Source organism: Sebastes umbrosus, chromosome 12, assembly GCF_015220745.1.
Source record: "Sebastes umbrosus isolate fSebUmb1 chromosome 12, fSebUmb1.pri, whole genome shotgun sequence".
Classification (NCBI taxonomy): domain Eukaryota; kingdom Metazoa; phylum Chordata; class Actinopteri; order Perciformes; family Sebastidae; genus Sebastes; species Sebastes umbrosus.
In genome coordinates this window covers 23,405,288-23,423,727 of record NC_051280.1, presented here as the reverse complement: position 1 = coordinate 23,423,727, position 18,440 = coordinate 23,405,288, and the positions used below count along the sequence as shown (strand labels likewise).

Below are 18,440 nucleotides of genomic sequence, written 5' to 3'. Positions count from 1 at the left end.
AACTAGCTGGAAGCCACCTGTTGAGCATCTTTGTTTACATTTAGCTTGTGTAGCTAAGCTAGCTGCTAGTTTGCCACTATCTGTAGCTCTGTAGTTGCTGATGTTTAAAACATATAACAGTATAATGATGAGCTAGTTGTGAGAGTTATTTAACATTCACAGAAGTTGGAAATGTTGCAGCTGAAGGTTAACCTCAGTAAGTCAACACAAGTTGTTGATTAGCTGAAGTTGAACATGTAACATCATTAATCTGATGTTTGAGAACAAGAGAGGAGTTTAACTGAAGATGTGCTCAGTTTGAGGAATCTGGAGTTCAGTCTGCAAAGTGTGGGACAGAAACTGAGGTGAGCTAACTGTATGACATGAACTCACACAATGAACCAGCTGTTGAAAAATCTGACAAGAACTGCAATTTACTGTACACCAACTGTCTATCAGTACTACTCAGGTGTAATTCTCACTGTGCAATATCATTTTCCACTTGTGCAATTTTGTTAATAGTCTGTTTATTGTCAATACTGTATATACTGCTCCTTTTTTTACACTTCCTTCTATTTGAATGGTTCATATTTTGTTTCACTTTGTTTAGCTCTTTTTTACTGTGTTAGCTGATGCATCTTGTTTTTTTGCACTATCCCCTTTGTAGCTGTACACTGCACATGTCCCCACTGCGGGACTAATAAAGGAATAGCTTATAGTATCTTATCTTAATAGCTACAGCACAGCTTCTCGTACTACAGAGTGAACCCACATATGATGCTGTATTTGACCCTTCATCCTCCTCTCTTGATTTCTTCTTCACTGATTTTTCTATGAACAGTCAGTCAGAAGGACATGATGACAGAGGAAGTGAGGGTGAGCAGAAGAGTCCTGATTGCCTGACCTTACAAGACCTGCAGACACCTGATGGTCCTCCATCCCAGTCAGGCTGTGTTTTCCAGGAGAGGTCTCTAGGTGGGACGACGACGCAGTCTCAACCCACCTTCCTCCAACTCTGACGTGAGAGAGAGGATATACAGTATGTGAGTTAAACAATGCAGCCGTGCAGATATGCTATACATCAATGGTTCTCAAAGTTTTTGGGGCCTTATAGGGGTGAAACATTTCCAAGGACCCCCTCATAGTCGTAACACCAATTAAACATATACATACATATTAAACAACGTTTCAACCTAAATACTTCAGACCTGTTTCATAGTGATAAACGGAAACACATTTTAATTTGAATCATGTTAATACCACTTATATACTTTTAATCAGAGGGTCATTTTAATCAAATATGTAATTGATCTTAAAATCTGAACAGTAGCAAGACCGGCATAGTCCTAATACATCCAGACGTTTAAATTTACCAGCCTAAAGCTGACTTTCAGTAAGTGATTCAATGTATTGCTGTGTGTCATTCTCATATCAGAATTTCTATTGGCCCAAAGTTAACGTAGGTGGTAGTAATGGACACAATATGCTTGTTTTATTGGTGAAAATGGTCCCCATCTGTAGTTATGTACTTTCTAATGATACTGCACGATTTTATAATTTATAGCAAATTATTTCACGGACCCCCTGACAGTGTTACAGACCCCTGGGGGTCACCGGAGAATCTCTGCTGTACATCGCCTATTACATTGTCTTATGTTACATGCTGTATGTGTGCAATAGTATAAAACTGGTAATTGTTCCCTCGATCGAAAACATTGGTGTGTAGATAAATTAAACCACCTCCGTAGGTTGTTGTGTATTTACATAGGGTAATTACATGGGTAGCAATAGTCCCTGTAGTGATATTATTACAGTCCCTTTTAAAGGATGTACATTTTATGAGGCAATGTGTCTATACAGCAATCTGCATCCCATAGCCAAAAGGTAAATAAACAAACCACTATAGACCCCTCGCCACAAACTCACACACCTCTCATCCACATCTTCCTGTTCAGTCTGCCTCATTCAAGACCAGGTCAGTAGAGATGCAGTCTTTTTCTACAAGGAGGAAGGGGGGCTGTGTGCGTCAGGAGAACGCCTGCAGTCTGACCATGCAGGATGAGCAGCTCATCAGCGATCTTGATGCTATGCAGTATGAATTGGTCAACTCCCAGTCGCAGGTATGACGATCATCCCCACACAGATGATTTGTGTGAATAAAGGTGCCGTAATCTTTAAACAGTGCATCTTGTGCTTCATCTTTGTGTGCTGCAATGAGTATAGCTTTAAGTCAGAGTTCTTTGTTACAGTGTTTTGTCGAGACATTGGCAAAAGAGATTGTTTTGGTCAAGCCACAACAATGAAATAATACGAAATATTAAAGATCTGTGATATAAATTAACAGAAACTGCTGTGGATACATATGTTGTATGTGTTTTTCTTTCTTAGGTCCGCCTCAGAGGCCCCAGGGTGGGGGTTAAAAACAGTGTGGCAGTCATGAGTGAGCAGATTCATCAGCTTCAAGCAGAGCTGGAGACTCAAGCCACAGAACTAAAGTAACCTCATGACGTCAAAGTAGACTTCTGTACATGTCACTATTTATGTAATGGTAATGTGGCAATTGCATGCATATGTATATACTGGTGTTAAGATTATGTGATGTGCTATGGGGTCATTCTTAATATTAGAATTGTCTATAGACCTTTGACGCTGTCCCTGTTACTACTGCTACTGGATCAGGCTTCATTGTGGCTTTTGATGATTTGCCTTTTACCTTTTTTCCTGTCTAAATGAACCTAGTATTAATAACCTAACAACCTTTCCTTGTGTGTGTTCTGTGTTTCCCAGGGCTGCAGAGCTGAGGGCTGAGTGTAGCCTGGAAGCAGCAGCTCATGGTGACATTTTGGTGGCGACTCTCAGCGAGGAGCTGAGCGCGCTCAGAGAGGAGCTGGATGACACGACGGCACTGGGCAAACGGTGATGCATTTAACTGGACTACGCACACAATTTAATTTCAGTAGATTACAGATTACAGTTCTTCTAATATTTTGGGTAACAGCATGTATACCATATGAAATTAATCTGCTACAATGTCTTTTGTTTCATATTTACATATTTTTATTGAACTAAATGATGGGATGGACTCGGGCCTCGAGTTGAAAAACATAATCAAATATTCCATTTACTTCACCAACATGATGTTATGATTGTTTTAGTACTTATTTTCTACCTCATCCCTCACAGGTCTGAGCAACAAAGGAACCAAGCACTTCAAAATGCAGAGAAACTCCAAGAAGCCTTCAAAGATTATAAGGCTACCATTTCCATTAAACTTAAGAGGGTAAATTTGATTTATTTGAATGATTTAATGATTTAATACTTTAAATATAGTCTTTTTAGTTGTACATTGATGCAAAAAATGTGTTTTTAATTGTGTTTTTAAGGTGATGGAGAGTGAGAGCAAACTAAAAGAGAGTCTTATTGAGTGTGACAGCGAAAAAGAGGAGTTGGAAATTAAGTGCACTGTGTTGGAGAGAGGAAAGGTGGAACAGAGCCAAACAATCAGGTACGTGAAACTGATTTCATTGTTTGTGGTGTATATTGTTTTTTTTCAGATTTGTATGTAGAAACAGAAATAAATCTTTCAGAAGAAATAGCTTTGATTTGCTGGTTAACGCGTTTTACATCTCCCAGCCAACTGAAGGAGGAGGGGAGGCAGGCCAAGTCCGCGGTCGCTGGCCTCCAGGCTCAGCTGGAGGAGGCCGGACGAAAGGCCTCACATCTTGAACGGCAGCTTACGGAGCGGGGCGCGGAGTTCAGGGAGCTGGCCTCTCTGCGAAAGGAGCTGGAAAACCTGCGGACTCTGACCCAGAGTCAGGAGCAGAAGGTGGCCCAGAGCCACAGAGAGGCTCAGCAGAGCCAGGCGGAGCTGGCCGGCCTGGAGGCCACACTGGCCCTGCTGCATCTACGAGAGGTGGAGAAGAATACACACACACACACACACAATCCCATTGTTGTTTGTGTTCTCATGTCACGTGATTTTGTTAAGTCTCCCACAACGTTTGACCCAAGGGATTGTTAAATCATCAGTTTATTTGTTTGCCTAATCCTGATTTTGGGGCCTAAACAAGTTTCCATAATTATCACTGATCTTGTTTACTGTTGTCATATGTTGTTGTTTTTTTCCATTTCAGGGTGATGTGGGGACGCTGTGCGTTAAACCCTGCGTGTTTACCCCAGTGGACCATTCAGGAACAGCACACCTACTGAAGCTAAAGCCAGGTATGCCAACAAACCTCTTCTTCATTACCTTCTGTGTTATCTGTGCCTGTTAACAGAGATGTAAGCTTTTATTGTTTTTATTCAGGTTTGTCCTCGTTTTTATACATCTGAAGATTCTACCTCTCCTGCAATTTCCTTTTAATTATATTGCACTAGTTTTCTACCAATCTTTTTTTTTTTTCTTAGAGTGAAGTTTTAGTTTATTGGAATTGAACATATTTAGTTAAAATGAAGGACTCATTCTGCATCCTTTTTGCACTTGACGTGAAAGAAAGAAATAATTTATATATAGATTTTATTTTGTAACAAATGATAAGAAAACAAAAACATATACAGCGTATTGTCAATAAACTAAATAAATAAATATTACATGAGTAGGCAGAAGTCCACTTATATGGTCCTACTCCTTAAACTAACTTAAATAATGAGTTTAATGTTTATCACATATACACATAAATAATAACCTTAATAACCCCCCTCCCAAAAAACAATAATACGAATATAAAAAAACTTTAAAAATCTTATAAGAAACTTTAAAAAAGAAAAAAAAGAATGATAATAATAATAATAAAAAGACTTAAAATTTTAATCAATCTAAAAATCATAAAAGAAACTTAATGCAACATGGTAATATAAGTAAATACACAGCAAAGTAGAAAAATGGCATTAGAAGGCAGATACCATATACTTTACTCTAATATCTGATATAAAACATTGAAGCATTCCTGTCCTTTCTTTCCCGTCGTTGCTCGATCCCTGCAGGTGAAGGCTACCAGCAGCTGCTGCGAGTGCTGCAGTCGATGGAGACTGAGCGGACCAAACAGAGCGGCCTGGTCGAGCGGCTGCAGGAGCGTCTGAGCAGAGCCCAGGAGGAGATCTCGTCCCTGCAGAGCTCCATGGCCCAGAGAGCCTCCCACTACCAGAATCTCCACACGGAGCTGCTGGACAAAGTCAGCCAAGCCACCAACACAGAGAAAGAGGTAATGTTTCTGATCTTCTCCCTCGTCATCCACTTTCATTGTTTCTTTCTTTGTAACTTTTTTAAGTGTTGCACATGATTTCCTGCTTGAAGTAGAATAACATTCAACTTCTTTGTACTCAACTGTCTTAATGTTTTTTCAGAGCATTGATGATTTATATAACAGTTTCATGGTCATGGGTTTGTTATAAAGTGAGGATATATAATTTATGAATATTCTCTTTTATTTTATTAAGCTTGAGAGCTTATTATTGGTTCTTACAGATTGTTTGTTTGTTTTTTTATCTCTGTTTCACTTCAGTTGAAGAGAAAAAGTGCACGCGTGGCTTCGTTGGAGAAACAGTTACAGGAGAAAACGTCGGCCTACAGTCAGGCTGCACTGACCAACACAGAGCTGGACAAGCAGCTACTGGTACAACACACACACACACACACACTAGGGCTGTCACAATATCAGAGTTTCACTGCACAATTATCGTGGCCAAAAGAATTCACGCTAATGATATTATCACGATATCTATAGAAAGTTTTAAAAAACCCAATGCAATCCGTCACATTTGTCTTTAACTTTGTTATTGTGCGTTTTGTCTCTCTTTTGGCAAATTAAACACAAAATATGAGTGTAGGGTGGTGGAGAGAGAGTCTGTAACCATAACTGTACAAAAACGGACTAAAGGAACAATCAGCATATCCTGCAGTCAGGGTGTCTGACAACACCCTGACTTTTTTACGGAATCCGGAAAAACTCCCACACTGGCTTTTTCGGGTCGGGTATAGTGTCTCGCTCCCGTCTGTCATCTCCTCCGACTTGATTTTGTGCAGCAGTAGTCGCCACACACTGTGGTGGTAGCTAGCTAGCAAGCAAGCTAGTTACTGTATCATGGCGTCGTCACGTCAGGTGTGTTAGTGTGTGGGACGTTGTGGGAGGAAGACAAAGTGAGAACGGAAAGAAACAGAAATGATTTAAAGGAACAGTCTGTAGGATCTGGCGGCATTTAGTGGTGAGGTTTCAGATTGCAACCAACTGAAACTTCCTCCGTATGTCAAGCGTGTAGGAGAACTACGGTGGCTGACGCGAGCCAGTGTTTAGTTTGTCTGTTCTGGGCTACTTTTGAAACATGGCGGCTGGCTTCGTGAAGAGGACCCGCTCCCTATGTAGATAAAAACGTCTCATTCTAAGGTAACGAAAACACAACGATTCTTATTTTCATGTGATTAAGTAAAAAAGCATACTTTTCTGCCAATAGATCCCCTAATTATTATACACTGTTCCTTTAAGAGGCGCTTTATTATTTACAAGATATTATCATACTGTATGTGTATTATTAAAATGATGTCAATATTTCATATGTTAAATATCATGTTATCGTCAATACCGGTATATCGCTATACCCCCCTAATTCACATACTCAAATGTTGTTTTATTTCCATGTTTTTGTCATCTTTTGTATTTTTTCCCCGATAACATCATCAAACCACAGCCTGGCATGCAGAGGCAACTTCTAGTCAATTTGTCTTTGAATGTAACTGGACATCTGCCAAAGGCTACGAGTTTTAGTCATGATTCACAACCCTTTCTGACTTGAGTCATAGGTCACATTATTTGTGCATGCTGAATATATTCTCTAAATCCACCGTTTACACTCATTACAGAATCCTCTTTATTTAATATTTTCCTTTTTCTAATAACAGGAGAAAACCAGCACCCTTCAGCATTACCAGTCACTGATGACCAACAAGCAAAGAGAGTACCAGCAGTCTCTGGATATGTGTAAAAAATTGCAATTCACGGAGCAACAGCACAGAATAGAAATGGTTTGTCTCGCTCACTTGCTTAATTTGCACCTAGAAACACTGGCCGGGACCATTTATTTAGTGATATTACCTGTAGTAAGTAACAGTATTTTGTCTCTCTTGTGCAGTTGCAGCTGTCTGTGGAGGAGGCTCAGTCTCGGGTGCTGGAGATGGAGCCGGAGCTGAGCTCACTCCAGAGGCAGCGAGACGAGGCTCAGGAAGCAGCTCTCCGGCTGCAGAGCTCCGTGGACCAACTCACACAGGTCAGGGCACTTCTTACAGTGTGTGGGACAATGTTAGTGCATCTTGGTAGAGCACAGGAACCATTTCAGACTGAAGTTAAAGGCACAACACCTGTAATTGAACCCAGGTGTGTTTATGTTTTGATTTAATTACAGCAGAGGCAGGTTGAAGTGAGACTCAAGGAGGAGCTGCTGCAGAGTTTCAAAGAGCAGGCGGCTCAGTCTGTCACAAAGGTTTGTACAAAGACCAAGTTACTATTGATAAACACAAATAACGTAGATTTAAGTGTACGAAAACATCTGGCAGAATTCCTTTATTCCACTATAACCACTAGTATGCATCATCCATGACTTGTTTGTACATCAGGTGTATGAACTCGAGTCGTATCTGTCGGCGTGCAGAGAGGAGCTGAACTTATGCCTGCAGCAGATGGAGGAGGTGAAGAACAACTATGAGAGTGAGCTGCAGAAGAACAAAGACAAGGTACAGCGTTGCATACAATGACACCTTTGAGATTATCTGTTTGCAAGCGAATTTGCACACACTCATATCTTTGATCTCCCACCTCTTCGTCTCAGGCTTATCCTCTCCCCTGTTCCTCCCCCTCCAGGTGTCCTCTCTGCAGGAGAAGCTCTACGGTGCCGACCTGGTCTGTGAGAGCTCCAATGAGCTGAACCTGCAGCTGCAGCTTTCTCTCCAGCAGCAGCAGACCATGCTGACTGAGAGCACTGCTCACATCTCTGAACTGGAGGAGAGTCAGAGCCAGCTGCAGAAACAGGTACGTTGGAGACAGTTAAAAACTTTGTCAAATACCAAGTTCACAAGAAAATGTACATCTGAAAAAATATGTACAGAATATATAACGCGTCACGCATCAACAACGCGTCATATCTTTGGGGTACAACACATGCGCAGTAAAACCTGGTCTGCACTTGCTGAAATTGAGCCAATCGCAATGCACGACCGCAGCTTCAATTATACTGTACATGTGTTGTACCCCATACCCCAAGACCCGTGTCCCAGCCTCCTTCAATAGGCTTTGAGCCAATGGCTCCTTCCCCACTCTGCCTTAATTTTGATCTCAACTACACACCTGTAAAGTTTCGTGACGCTGACGCTGGTAAAAATGCATGTGGTCGTGTGATGTGTGTTTGAGTAATTACTTTGAAGACATATTTGGAGCAGGGCTGGAATAATTTAAGAAATGAACTGTGGGCTTCTCTTGATCACTGCAAACCTCTATATGCTATGTAAAGATATAGAGGAGTAATGTCTACCTGAGAAGAGAATGAAGTCACTCTCCGTCTGTGTGTTGTTGACATAGCCGGGCCGGCCGTGCATGCTTTTAGTGCATGTTAGTGCATGTGAGCTTCAGAAACATCTTGTAGTGTACTGTTTAGCTGTAAAATGAAGGGACAATTTCTACTTGATTTGGAGAGCTGATGCGTCCTCTCTGTTCATGGCATCAATAGTTCTCTCTATCTCTATTGGTCACACTGTGTCACATGTTACATAATCTAAGTATGTGGTTAGATTCATTAGTTTTTTTTTAGTACTATTATTATAATATTTTGAGTGTAGAAGGAAGTTCAGCAGTGAACATAGTGTGTCCTCTCTAGGCAGCAGTTGGTCTCTTTGAGTCTGTAACTTGCCAAGGTTTCTGGCTCAGTCACAATGTTCGCACAATCGATTTTCACTTTGTTAGCTTCAGGGGAAGCTCTGTCGGTGGTCTTCTCTTGGTATTGAATGGTCTTATAATAGTGCAAGTCAGGTTTACTAGGTTTTATGTGGCAATAGAAACTTAAACAAAAAGAAAATTGTTAGAATGGCTTGATTCTGACAACATGATTAATACACAAAAACCTGCAAATCTAATTTATTTGTACATTAAATCACACAGTGCCTTTCTATTGTTCTCTTTCACCTCACTCACAGTCAGGCATACCTTTGCTGTTGCACTGATTTAGGATAATAAGTGTTTAGTATCAGGAGGATTTTCATGTCTTTGTCGAGGTCACAATCCATCTTCTCAGTGATGGAGTTTACTCATTCTTAACGTTGCCTTGCAGCCTCGGTAGAAACGACTTCCACATTTTATTCTCCCGAGATTAGTCTCACTTTTTGTGTGTATCAAAGTAAAACCGGAGAAAAAAGATTAAGATAAACACAAGTGAAGCAATACTCTGCAAAGTTACTGATACACCCCACACATATCACAAACTTGTGGTCTGTTTGAGCGTATCATTTTTTTTTTTTTAGTTCAGCACATTTTAGCAGCCGGTTGTACTTTCTGTCCTTCACAACAAACGGAGCACAACGGTCTCCATTCAGAGAGCACATTAACGTGGAGCCACTTTGATCTGGGCAGCAGACAAGAGATCAGATTGCCTGTAGGGAGAGACTGTGTATTTTCCAGGTCAGGTCTACGCTACTAGGCAATGTTGAATTTCCGGTCCAGGGTTTCTTTGTCGTCTTCCATAATTTCAGTCCTCGTGATCTCTCCAGTTTTGTACCATAGAACAGACAAATATGCATAAAAAGAATGTCCTGTTTGTTTTCCATTTATGAGGAAAATAAAGATGCTCATGTCGCGTGTCTGTCTGCAGGTTTCCAGTCTGGAGCAGCAGCTGGAACGAGCCCGGGCCTCTCTGCAGGATGAGGTAAGGAGCAGAGAGCAGCATGCTCAGGAGAAAGACAAAGACCTGCAGGAGATGAAGCAGAAGAACACACAACTGTCTGAGTCTGTCAGGTAGGAACACCTGTACACACACAGAGACACTCGCAGTAGACTCTCAGGAACAAAGGAAGCTGCAGTTAAGATGCAGAATCTTTTAAATCGGACTCAATTTTACCGTATCGGGACCATAATTATCGACTTATTATAACTATAATTATGTTGAGATCACATTGGTTCACACTTCAGTAGTTTTTTGTTGATTTTAATTCAATATTTTCCCCACACTTGTATTAATAACTTCAATTTTTCACAGTTGCAACTATTTAGTGCAGTTTGTATGGGGCTTTTGTTGGTGACTTTTTTCTGATAGAACATTTTTTGCCATTCTCCTTGACCTGCAGCAAGGGCAAACAAACGCCTCATCAGTCTGTGAGACAGTCTTATGATTACACCGCATCCTATTTGCAGCCCTCCCCTCCCCTCCCCTACCCGCCCCTACGGCCCATACATATGTGTATATAAATGGGGATCTTACTTGTCGGAGACTGGTAGATAGAGGCCTGGTGTATTTGGAGTAATTTCATTCTGCAGGGCGGCTGGTTGGTTTAATCTTTGTGACATTTTAAGCAAAACCATGTTGGTTGTTGAAACGTGCCATCAAAAAGGCACGTCTGCTCGGCTTAGTTAAGTTACTCTAACAGTTGTGGAGGGATTTCCTTCTCTCTAAGTCTACGATGGGAGGCATGCTCACATTGAGGTGAGGAAATGGACAATGTGAATACTGCTTAATGCTTTATGTGGAATATTTTTTTATTTCAGCATCATGTCTTCCCTTTATTGCAGCACATTTTCTGAAAACATATTCGTTTGGTTCATTCAAGACTTTAAATCACTGCACACATGTACTGATTGTTGTTTAATGTGTTTTTCCTCTTCGTGCTTTCTGCAGCCATCTGTCATCAGAGATGACAAAGTGTCAAGGGGAGCTGGTGTCTAAAGATTCGGAGCTGCAGCGTCTGAGGAGGGACGTCACCGCCAAGACTTCTCAGATCAGCCGCATGGACGAAGGCCTGCAACACCTGAAGAGCCAGCTCGACAGCAAGACTGACATGGGTATGTTACACAGGGACTGAAATGTCCTACACAGCACTGAAACTGTTATTTTACTTATTTATATTTTGCAGAGAAGAGACGATTGAATCCGGAACCACACATTCTCCACTCTCTATGTGCTCCTGAATAGGCTCTCTTTCTCTTAAAGGGGACATAAAAAAGACTCACTTTTTCAGTGCTTGTGCACATATATACATTTGGGTATCTGGAGTGCCTACCAATCCACAAACTGTGAAATAAGACAACCCAGTCAGTTTTTTGTAGGCTGTCTAGATCAGAAAACATGTGATTCAACAAGTAATTCAGGTGCAAAGGGGCACCAGATTTTTCTCACAAGCCAATCAGAGCAGACTGGGCTTTTTCTGGAGGGGGGGGTTTAAAGAGACAGGCGCTAAAACGGAGAATTTCAGACAGAAGGTGAATATGGGTATATTCAGACAGACGGTATGAGAAAAATAATGTGTTTTTTGAACATTAAAGTATGTAAACATGTTCTAGTATAAACCTAAAATACAAGTATGAACCTGTAAATGAGCATGATATGTCCCCTTTAACTTTTCTTTCTTTTCCATCGTGCCCCTCCCAGTGATGGATCTGGAGGAGAAGCTCCATTGCTGCGAGGCCGACCGACTCAACTGTGTCCATCGGGCCCAGATCCTGGAGGGACAGCTTCAGGCGGTGCGGGGAGAGTTGGCCGAGACTCTGGAGCAACTACGGGAACTCCGAGACGTTCTACAAATAACCCAAACCATCGCAGATGAGCGGCGAGCCTCGGTGGAAAAACTGACTGTCCAACTTAGGTGAGGTCATGCCCTCATGTGAAATATCCTTCTGCACACAGGGACGAGGGACGACCGTGTGCTGTTGCTCATATAAGATCCTCCGCTGGATCGGGGTCCCCTGTGTTTGAAACAATATCCGCACAGTACATGTGTATCACAAACTCACCAACAGACACACACACAGTCATGGAGGCTGTTATTGTCCCACTGAAAGCCTCACACTTTGATTGTATATCTTGTGGATATTTATCTTTGTTCTCAGATGAAGTAATGACATTGTGTTTACTGAAGAACTCCTTTTGCTGTTTAATAATGTACATTTTGTATCTATTTTCTTTATTATCCAAGATGGAACTTGTGTAATGTGTCATGTGATTTGCTGTGATGAATTTACACATCATGCTCTGGTTTTTGATGTAAAAGTTTTCTATTTAAAACACTGACGCAGATAAAAAAGACTGTGTACATTTTGAATCACATGCGTTGTGAATCACACACTGTGTGCAGCGATTGTACATCAAGCACTCAACTACAGTCAAGAAAAAAAAAAAAAAACGGGATGCTACATGTTTCAGTTCATTAACAATTAGTCACTCCGTTCGTTCCTGTTAGATTGTCTTTGGCGTTATTGTCTTTCAGAGCACAATGAGCTCAGCATTAGCAGGAACATGCAGATGCTTGATACAGAACAGAAAACGCCCTTTAAAGAAGAACATAACAGTTGTCATGATCTAGGTTACAGAACCTTTTACACACAAAAAGCCACTGAAAAGGGTTCAAGTCAATCCTTAGTCACATTGTAAGTTCTCAAACCAAAGGTCAACCTAAAAACGTTCAACAATAAACAATAGAAAGTCCTCAAATCATGTTCCCTGTATGTGGCCCTGAAAGAATCACACACAGTTATATCTGCCATTCACAGGATACTCCCTGTTGCGCAGTTGTTGCGTTTGTTTTTCAAATGTTATTTAGTTTGGTATCTGATAAACTATTCAGTTAAAGTGCGTGTCTTCACAGTGAGACCCAGAGGGAGTTGGAGGAGAGAACTCACGAGGTCTTAGACATGGACAATGCCCTGAAGGAGAGACAGGGGGAGCTCCAACAGAGAGCACAGCTGGTACAACACACACACAAACAAACAAATTCTTTCAGTAGATTTAATTTAATTTGCAGGCTATGTTTTGCAGCCATCTCTCTCCTAATTTTTCTGCTTTGGTTTTTCTTTCCCCGTCGTCGTCGTCGTCAGCTGTGTCAGCTGGATGTGGCCATCAGAGAGCACAAGCAGGAGATGGAGCTGAAGGCGGAGTCTCTGCAGCAGAGCCTGGAGGCCCGAGAGAGAGAGCTGAAAGACGCACAGAGGGAGCTCACAAGCAGAAACATGAAGGTCAGGAGCACACGCAGAATAAGAGGGCAAAACTTGTGAGGAAATGTTTTCTGAACTTGGCATTAATAAGACATTTGAAGAGAAGCATTTTTTTTCTTTTCAGTTCGTCTCACTGAAAGTTTAGAGCAAAAACACAACTGCATGTGTGATAACTTGAGATTAGAATAGGAAGTGAGAAGGGATTGATAGATATCAGCAGCAATGAGTATAAATGTTATCTGTACTGATAATAATCAACAGGATGAAGTTCTATCATAAACGTTTACACCCTTTGTATTGGGAGGTGTTTTGTTCAGCAAAATGGCAGATATTTACCAGCCGCAACAGCGATGCTGGTATTTCACCTTGTGAGTCTGTGTGTGTGTCATCATGAGAAAATGTGGTCCTGGAGACACCTACTCTAGAGGAGGTTTTGAGTACTTTGTCTGTCTGTGGATAGATTTTGTCACTGCGAAAGCGTCGCAACCGTGCAAGATGCAGTGACGAAACTTTACAGATGTGTAGCTGAGATCAAAATGAAGGCCGAGTCCGAAGATGGGCGTGGTACAATCAAGGGTGCAGGAAGAAGGGGGGTAGGAAGTAGGGAACCAATTTACGCCCCTGGTCAGATCTGGCGACGTGGCTGTGATCCGATCACAAGACGGTCTCTTATGATTTTTTTTTTTTTTATAAAGGTAAAAAAATTTAATAAATGAAATTTAAAACGTCTTTATTGCCAAAACCATCAGATTAGATTATAAATTAAATAGATTACATTAAAATTCAAACATAATTAAATTAATAATTTTAACATTTTTATTTGATTAGAATTTAGATTGAATTAATTAGAAAGTGAATTTATTTCACTTTAATTTTTTATTTTTTTTTTAATTACATTTAATGTCCATCCATCCATTATCTGGGAGTAAAAATGTAGGCTCAAAGGTCCAAAAATGTAGGAGTGAATACGTCCCCTGGTTTCCACCAGCTGTGATATGAGATCTGACGATATGAAAACTTAATCAAACACTGTCAGCGACACAGTTAATCTCTGATTATACAAAGGCTGTGTAAATGTTTGCGCACCTCATTTTTGTATTTATTTTGTGTTGTATAACTTCATTAAACTATAAATAAGACACTAATTTTCTTGCTACTTGAGTCTAATATAAGTTATTATCCTGTGAATTGATTAATTAATTCAGACACCTACCTGAAACTAGATGTGTGTTTGTGGTGTTAGGAGCAGCTGCGACTCTGTCAGCAAAAACTTCACACTTCACTGCAAGAACTTGAAGAAACTCAACGTCGCTGTGATGCTTTGACCAGAGAGCTGGACGCCACCAAGCTACAGACCAAAGAGAAGGTAAAGCACAACTTCTTATTGTTTATTATTTGGTGTTAGGGGTAAAATAAAAGAAGGAATGACATGTTGAGGTGGACATTTCTGCTCCGGTCCTCTGCTGTGCCACTTCTACCAGTGTTGTTTGTGTGTGAATGTGTGTGTTTGCAGGAGGTCCGGCTGTTCCGTGTGGAGGAGGAGCTGGCTCTGAAGGAGGCCCGCTGGCTGCAGTCGGAGGCCGAGCTGCAGAGCATGGTCGCCTCTTTAGAGATGGAGCTGGAGCTGGAGAGGGAGCAGCATGGCAAGGAGGTACAGCAGCTACTGAAGTTTCAAGACTGGAGTCGTCTTCCTCCATCTAATGCATCAAATCAGCCTATTAAATATAGAGACGACTAAAGAAGTCAGGTTTCAGTTGAAACAAGTCTTTAAACTAGATTTTTTTTGGACTAGAAAATATGAAGCGACTGGTGAGAGGGAAACCTACGATACTATAGTGCAGGTTTCAGTTCAAGACTTGGCTCTTGCCTCATGTGCTTTCTGTTCTCCAGCTACGTGATGAGTGTCTTGTGGGTTTTGATTGTGGGTCGGCCTTTCTGGTCATCGCTGTCGTTCCCTTTTCATGTCTGTTTTTGTTTCCTCTTTTTTTTTTTACAAATGCTAACAACACCGTGTGAGTTCCTTATTTTCTCCAGCTTCAGTTTCCCTTCATATGACCTCATCCCTCCCACTCACTACACAGCTGATAACATCTTAAATACCTGCTGATAGTTTTGATGTTTTTACTTCCTTGTCCTGCTGATAACCTTTGGGATGAGCTGGTTACACCAAAAGGAGGTGGATGATAATCTTATCAGATCAAGCTGCGTATCAGCTTGTAAAAAATAAACTCATCTGTCTTCCTCTCCCTCCCCCCAGCTGGAGTCCCTGCAGCAGACTCGAGGCCAGCTCCTCAAAGTCTCCGAGCAGATCTCCTCCACCATGCTCTCCTCCCAGGAGCAGCTCGCCGCTAAACTCCAGCAGAGCCAGAACCAACTCGAGGAGGCCAAAACCAAGCTGGACCAGACTAAGACCGAGCTGGATCGCGCCCGGGACAAAGCCAGTAACCTCCAAACGCAGAGAGACCAGACTCAGACCCAGCTCCTTCAGAGCAAAACCCAGCTGGAGCAAAGCAGGATTCTGTGCGAGCAAACCGGAGCCCAGAATAGTCTCCTCCATGCCCAGCTGGAGCAGCTCAGCGCCCAGTTAAACCAAGCCAGAGGCCAGGCCGCCCAGCTCCAGATTCAGCTGCAGGACTCCAAGAAGTCCATGGAGACCTCCAACGAGTGCCTGCTCATCAAGGTAGAGCTCTTTAGAGGTTGCATTATGGAAGTGTATCTGTTTCTTTTCAACATCATATAAAAATTGTGTCTTCCTGCAGGAGTCTGAGGCGACCCGTCTCCAAACGAGGATCTCCAGTCTGGAGCGAGCTGCTGGCCGCCAGCATCTGCACACATTCACACACTCCCCAGAGAGCTCCTCCTCTGCTCACTCCCCTCCTTCCTCCCCCCAAAAGCATCGAACAACTCTTCCCTATTCTACTCACTCGACTCACCTCCGCTCCCCAACACACACACGACGTTGCTCATCACCCCCCGCTCACACGTACCTTCAGCCCACCTCAGTCCAACAAAACCAAACTGAGAGCCACCAAACATGCGACTATAGCGGCATCGACTTCTCTCTGGATCTCCCTCCGAGCCTGAAGGCCACGCTGAAGGAGGCTTTGAGCAAGCATCCGTGGGACTCCTCCTCCTCCTCCTCCATATCCTCTTTCCCGGACACAGTGGACCACAGCTGGCAGGGCCTCAGCGCCGTGGACGCCACGGCAACCTCTGACCTCTCCTTCAACCCCCTCACGCACATGGCAGGCAAGCGAGATGACCCCAACACTGAAGCTACCTCCATGCAGGAGGGAGACGGAGAGCAGACGAGTGAGTCGAGGAGGGAGTCTGTGTGCACTCTGGTGGGTGAGGAGGAGAAGGGGGATATGAGTTCACTCACAGGGATGCTGAGGTTTGTTAATCAGACGCTGGCCATGCAGGAGGACCCGTCATTATGGAGCTCCAAAGGGTTGTCACAGACTGGACGCAGCCTCACACTCCAGGTAACAACCCCAGCCCTGTCTGATATCTACAATAACTAGTCACTTAATCAATTAGTCGATCGACAGGAACTTAATTTGCAACTGTTTTGATAATTGTTTCGATAATTTTAAGCAAACAGGCCAAACATCCTTTGGTTCCAGCTCCTCCAAATGTGAGGAGTTGCTGCATTTCTCTCCTTTTATATCACTGTAAATTGAATATCTAAGGGTAATTTATAAGTAATTTAAAGACAACACTTTGGGCTCTGAGAAAAAATATAATGGGTATTTATCTAAATGATTAATTGAGAGAATAATTGACTTCATGCATTTTACAATTTTGACTCACACATGCAGTGTAGAAGCCCGGCTGTGGTACAGGAGAGCAGTGCTGCAACACTAGCAGGCTGATGAGGACAGAACACAGAGTACCGATACCGATCCTCAGGATTGGCTCTGTACATCCTTCGCTGTATGTGTTTAGGGGAGAGATGATTCACTAGATGCCGTTGTATCATTTGAATTTAAAGCCCTTAAACGCTTGGTTTCAGTATTCTCTCAGAACATTGAAAGTGCTAAATGTGAGATTGGGAGCATTTCTATTGCCTCCGCACGGCTCTCAAAATTACACCATTTATCAGCTGTAACCGCCGTATGAGAGCAGTGCAGAGCGGCGGCTGTGAGCTAGCCAGTGGGGCACGCTCACATGCACGAACATGCATGCACGGCCAGCCCGGGTATGTCAACAAAGCACAGAGAAGCTCGGATTAAAAGACACACAGAGGGAGCAAAATCTGCTCAGGTAGACGTTACTCCTTTATATCTTTACATAGCAAATAGTTGTTTGCTGCTAAATGAATGTGCTGGATATTATATAGAGCACCTTTAAATAATCGTTAAATAAGTAACAGAAAAAAATACTTATTTATTAAGAGTTTAACGCTAAAAAACTCAGCTAATCTCCTTCATCTGGACTGTGCTGGTTTTAGTTTTTTCACATTTGATTTACAGTAGTCTGGTAACATAAGAAAAAAAAGCCCACAGCTGTCACCTCACTTAGCTCCACCTACTTCAAATCGGTGTCAAACTAACTTCTAACTTGAAGATGTTGTGTTCATGTTGGACCCCATCACTCACAGTGAGAAGCTGATTGAGAAAAACAATTTCATGTTCGTTAATGTAGAAATCAGTATGCACCGTTATATATTTATAGCATCCAGAGATTGTAGTGTTATTGTGTCACTGATGCGTGTTTTCTTTTCCTTTTTTTCAGAGTGAGGTCAAGGAGACATGAAGCTGTGTTGCCAGGGAGACGCCAGAGAGGAGAGGAGCTGTTTACATTGGTGTCATCCATCTCTCATTTAATCCGTCCTGCTAGTGTGTGTTATTGAAATCAAGCTGTAATATTGTCTGTCGGAAAAGATAAGTGTTGAGTTTAGATGACCACTACTTTCCAGTCTGTAAATGATCTACTGTGATGTTGTTTCATACGGTATAAATGTAGCATTTCATGTTTCCTAACTGATATTTATATATTTTTTACATAATTTTAAATAAGCTATGTGAATAAAATATGTTTTTATGGAAGTATTTGTCTACCACTGATTCTTTAGTTATACTCCAGAGAAATATAAACATCTGTTTGGATGTTCCCATGCTGCTGGTGGCTGTGGGGTCGTGTTACCAGAACAACTGGCAGCTTCCTGTCCAGGAGAAGAATGTTTGGCTCAATCTAATACAGACTCAAGCTGGTGAAATTGGATTTGGCACTCTCATGCGGTTTACATAACAAGAACATGAGACATGTTTGAGCTCGGGAGAGTTT

At 42.0% G+C, this 18,440-nt stretch overlaps 1 protein-coding gene across 1 annotated transcript; it reads left to right on the top strand.

The window, feature by feature from the left end:
• Positions 1–261: 261 nt before the first annotated feature.
• On the top strand, positions 262–18,202 carry ccdc18 (coiled-coil domain containing 18; the record flags this gene model as incomplete). Its single annotated transcript, XM_037786394.1, is given in 27 exon segments — positions 262–344; positions 821–961; positions 963–999; positions 1,935–2,099; positions 2,368–2,474; positions 2,767–2,895; positions 3,163–3,259; positions 3,363–3,484; positions 3,613–3,892; positions 4,113–4,200; positions 4,963–5,180; positions 5,481–5,591; positions 6,872–6,994; positions 7,102–7,236; positions 7,372–7,449; positions 7,583–7,699; positions 7,827–7,994; positions 9,823–9,965; positions 10,843–11,006; positions 11,593–11,806; positions 12,806–12,905; positions 13,035–13,172; positions 14,395–14,517; positions 14,665–14,802; positions 15,409–15,831; positions 15,911–16,636; positions 17,889–18,202. Coding segments are annotated over 27 exon segments (4,389 nt in total), but the record flags the coding sequence as incomplete, so codon positions are not given.
• Positions 18,203–18,440: the final 238 nt, after the last annotated feature.